This window comes from Priapulus caudatus, unplaced genomic scaffold (genome assembly GCF_000485595.1).
Source record: "Priapulus caudatus unplaced genomic scaffold, Priapulus_caudatus-5.0.1 Scaffold1440, whole genome shotgun sequence".
Classification (NCBI taxonomy): Eukaryota; Metazoa; Priapulida; class Priapulimorpha; order Priapulimorphida; family Priapulidae; genus Priapulus; species Priapulus caudatus.
In genome coordinates this window covers 122,196-126,816 of record NW_014578501.1, presented here as the reverse complement: position 1 = coordinate 126,816, position 4,621 = coordinate 122,196, and the positions used below count along the sequence as shown (strand labels likewise).

The 4,621-nt window shown below is 39.6% G+C and overlaps 1 protein-coding gene across 1 annotated transcript; it reads right to left on the bottom strand.

Annotated features, from left to right (window-relative positions):
- Window positions 1-1,389: 1,389 nt before the first annotated feature.
- On the bottom strand, window positions 1,390-4,419 carry LOC106816641 (abhydrolase domain-containing protein 4-like). The gene is made up of 3 exons (XM_014821266.1): window positions 4,286-4,419; window positions 3,546-3,732; window positions 1,390-3,132 (listed from the first exon to the last, which is right to left on the bottom strand). The coding sequence occupies exons 1-3, from the start codon at window positions 4,360-4,362 to the stop codon at window positions 2,899-2,901; spliced, it is 498 nt and encodes a 165-aa protein (XP_014676752.1). The 5' UTR covers window positions 4,363-4,419; the 3' UTR covers window positions 1,390-2,898.
- Between the last annotated feature and the right edge of the window lie 202 nt (window positions 4,420-4,621).

Below are 4,621 nucleotides of genomic sequence, written 5' to 3'. Positions count from 1 at the left end.
CTCTCTCTCTCTCTCTCTCTCTCTCTCTCTCTCTCTCTCTCTCTCTCTCTCTCTCTCTCTCTCTCTCTCTCTCTCTCTCTCTCTCTCTCTCTCTCTCTCTCTGTTAACGTTCGTGCATGGGCGCGCGCGCGTGTGCGTGTGCATGTATATATGTGCATGCGTGTGCGTGAATGTGCGTGAACATGTTTGTATGTGTGCGCGCGCGCGTGTGTGTGTGTGTGTGCATGTGCATGCGTGCGCGAGCGTGACTGCCTACAATATCTACCTTCTGCCTCTGCATCCACCAGTAATGATGGGGTATCTCTCCCTGGTGACTGTGCGGTCCTAGACGGAAAAAAATTATCAGCAGTAAACAAGCTTCTATTTTGGATAGAACTTTTCTATGATTGATGTATCAGTTCGTATTCAAATTCTCATTAGTGCTTCGCTCGCTCGTCATAAATATCTATAAAAATAGAAGCCCTGTAGACGCAGTGCTGTGGAACACCAGAATTAAAGTACAGAACGAATATAACTACAAGAATAACGCGGTATCATGGAGAGGAATATTGAAAAAAAGCAAACAGACTAGCAGGCAGGGCCCGTCGGGCATGATGAGAAATGGAGACTTGGTGTATGTTTATCCGAAATTGTGATCGAGAATTTACCTCTATCCACAAATTTTAAATGGTCACCCCAATTGTTACAGACAATAAGAGCAATCAATCCAAAATACAGCAAATGAAATACAGTCGGCGGAAGAAAACACAACAGACAGGAATGTCGCCAATCATGGTCGACCTTCTGAACATCTGCAAATGACCAGCAGCTTATTGATGAGTTATGACAGTGAGGTAGCTGAGGAAGATAAACAGTAACTGTGAGAATATTACACTATCCCAGCTAGAAGGAACAGAAAGATTGGAAACTGGCTTCATTTGGGACACCAGGAATGGAACTCCACCCGTCCCACCCCTAGCTCTTTCTTGGCCCGTCCTCCAATGGTATATCAGTGTATTCATTGAAATCGAACCACCATGCTGACAGCCACGTAAACGCACACACATTCGCGATGTGCATCCACATCGGAGTAACCAGGAGCAACCACGTGTGCTGGTCCGGCTGTCTGCCTGTGTATATCCCTCTCGATCTTACGCTCACCGCTCGTGTATCAACTGTTAGGTGACGTCTTAGAACGACGATCACCTTTCTAACCAACATTCGTTTCAAGGAGCGCATTTAGCTCACTGCTTTATACATCGGTATTCTCCTTTTGATATTTATGAAGCTTTATTATTTAAGTATGATATATCATACCCACCCATCGATTGTGTTTTGCAAGAAGCGCAATTATAATTTGAATAAACTAATATATACCTCAATACATTGAATAAAATATCATAATCTTAATCTGGGGAATATAAGTATATCTTTTATTTCAATAAATTAATTACTTTACAACAGCTATGTAAAAATTTTCTACCCATATTTACAATTATTAACAATCACAATTCTAAAGTTCAATATTAAAGTTTGCACGGCAGACTATTCAGTTTTATGATGATTCCCCAAACCAAAATAAATCGCAGCAGATTTAGAACACATCACGTGTTCGTTTTCACTAACGCCATATAAAGGCACTGGCAATAACTAAACGGCATACATCACGTTTACTAATATTAACACCTTCGGTGACGCACGTTTTGATTTGCTTAAAACTGTTGCATAAAATGACATATGCAAGGATCGTGGTACTATTTTACAAATACCATGTCAAGACGTGTCGTATTATAAGTTGACATTTTTGTATCAGATTACTTGGAAATCAAGCCAGTGCGTATGACTATCATAAAGGCACTGATAACACCAAGAATTGGCTGTTCATAATTTAAATACTTGCTTAGAGCTAATATATCGTGATTACACGACCACTATGCTGCACAAAGAGGTCTATATAAGAGATAACCTTAGTCGTTAAACATTATAATAAATACATTTTCCTTTGCCATATAATATCTTTTTAGCTAGTGTTGTAACAAGAATTATGGGAGACAATACCTGTATAGAAAATTGGCGCTACTGCTTGCCAAATCCAACTTAAAAACACCATATCCAGGCACAAGAATTAAAAATATTTTTACTACAAAAATAACACTTAGTGGTCAAAATGTTGTGTTAAAACTGTGACGTGTCATCACGGACCGGTTGTGTAAGAAAGGAATATTCTCACACCCTGCATTAAACATTGCTGACATAGCTCAATATACGTAAACAGTTTATATATTTAATTTAGTGAATACCCCCATTTCATATAATATGTCTGTTAAACCCTGCTTTTCATATTCAATAAAGTTGATTTCTGGTAGAAGTCTGTTGGGTGACAGCAACTAGATACCCAACAGTACATTGAATAAATAAGCCAACCTGTGTCAGTAGAAAGTAGAATATCTTGCAAACATGTTTAGCGATGAATATTGTAAAGGGATACACATAAACCATATCCGGCAGATTCAAAGACATTTAACCTGTGCACTACTCATTATATAATATAATTAGTGCTCTCATCAACCTATATTCCTATAATACTTCAAAAATCAAACTAGAACTTGAATGTACTTAGTAAATAGATCCACAACTTTGGATTTAGTCATTAATTCATAGCATTCGGCAGAAACTGGCAAAAGTAACCGTTACCCATTTTGGTTGTAATACCATTACCATGTGTCATTTGGCTCAAACCCAATAGTAAAATTACTATGAACTAAGATTAACGTTCAGATAACAGAAAATAAAATTTGCACAACTTAACACATTCGGCCGCCTTTCTGTTCAGGCGATGACCGAAACGCAAGAGACTCGACAGCAGGCGGGGGACAAGGAATGCCAACGTGCGGATCATCGCCGTGACGATCGCTCGCGCTAGTCGAGGACGACGCCGACTCGCGGTGGGTTGTCCTTCATCGTGAGCACGCTCACGCTGCGAGCGAGCGTCTCTCGCGTCGACGCCTCGTCGTCTCCGTCGAGACGCAGCGCCTCGCCCGCCTCCTCCTCCTGTCGCGCTAGCGAGTCGGCGAAGTCACACGCGCGCCTCACGAGTGTATTGAACTCGCTCGCTTGCTCTGAGTAGACGTGGTGTCCAGAACCCTTCACCACCTGCCGAGAGAGAAACGTGAGCTGTTTTGTCGCATGCCTGGCCACTCACATGAGATTTAGGCACAGATGACATTGATCCAGTATCATCCCAGATCGTATTTGATCCAATGACATGATGTAAAACATAAGAAAACATGATTTTGTCCAAATTCATTAAATTTATGTTGATTTTTTAACTTTCCTAGCCCACATAAATCTGTATTGACCTCTTGGCACAGTTTATAATTTTCACTCAAGAAAATCACGTTTTTATTAATGACATTAATATTCAACTGAGCATCAAGGTTTTGATATTTGACCAATTATTGGGAAGCAGACCACCTACTAGACAAATTAATAGTAATCTACACGATAAGAGAAGGAACAAAAACTTCAAACTTCAGTGAAGACTAAAGTTTTAACATATGACTCACGTGTACATCGACGACTGAATCTTTTCTCAGGTCCTTCACAGCCCATCCGCTCTCACTGTCTACCCACGACCGAGACCCATAAATCATTGTTATTGGAATTCTGCTGTCGATTTCCTGTATTCGCTGCAGCATCGGGTTCTTTGCCCAGCCGACGCAGACCGTCAGTGCTCTAAATGCACTTTCACCGCTGAAAAAGAACATTTTAACAACATTACATGTATATTATATCAAGAGACCATAATAGAAAATCTATACACTTTTTTCTTTTCTATTATGGACGCTTGATTATATTTAACGTAGACAAATAAAAAGTGATAGAATAACGGTTGTGGTATGTAGATTAACCATGCTAAATGTCCTCCCTCAATTGTGCGTTGTGGATCTAATTCACCAAAACATCCACGGGTTGATATTAGCTCGTTAACCCATCATGAGATCTTTTCATCATGATCTCTGAGAGCAAGTAAGACCAAGGTGGTTTAAACATTTTCAAATAAAGCATCCAGAAACCCTCTCATTTCTTTCCATTGCAAATTGTTGAAGATGATTTATGCCTCTTTATATAGTCAGTACGTTACAAAGTCACACAAGCATAACTGTACGGGTAACACACAACCATAAAACAGTAACAGCCCCATGAAAATTAACTAGGCATGATGGGAGGATAAGACACCATGAACTCATCATCTAGTTATAATGCTGACAGATTACTGTCAGCAGTAAATTGCACCACACCTCACCTTGGCTCCTGAGCATTACAGTGATAGATATAATCATATAAAGCGCCTTCATCTAAATCTTTAAACTTGTCTTTCATATCAGGTCTGATCCGCTGAATTAGAGAAGGACCTGCAATGTAAATACAGCCACGAAATGAAGATTGCTACAATAACTACATATGTTATAATATCAACCACTTAAAATTACGCATTTCAGGCATGAATCTTGCCACTAAAATTCCTACACGTGGAGCTATTAAATTAGTTTTATACAGAGACAGATTTTCATAGTTCATTAATGCTAAAAAGTTTTTGTTAGAGCATGCACACTTATCACGTTGAAAATGGATAACTACA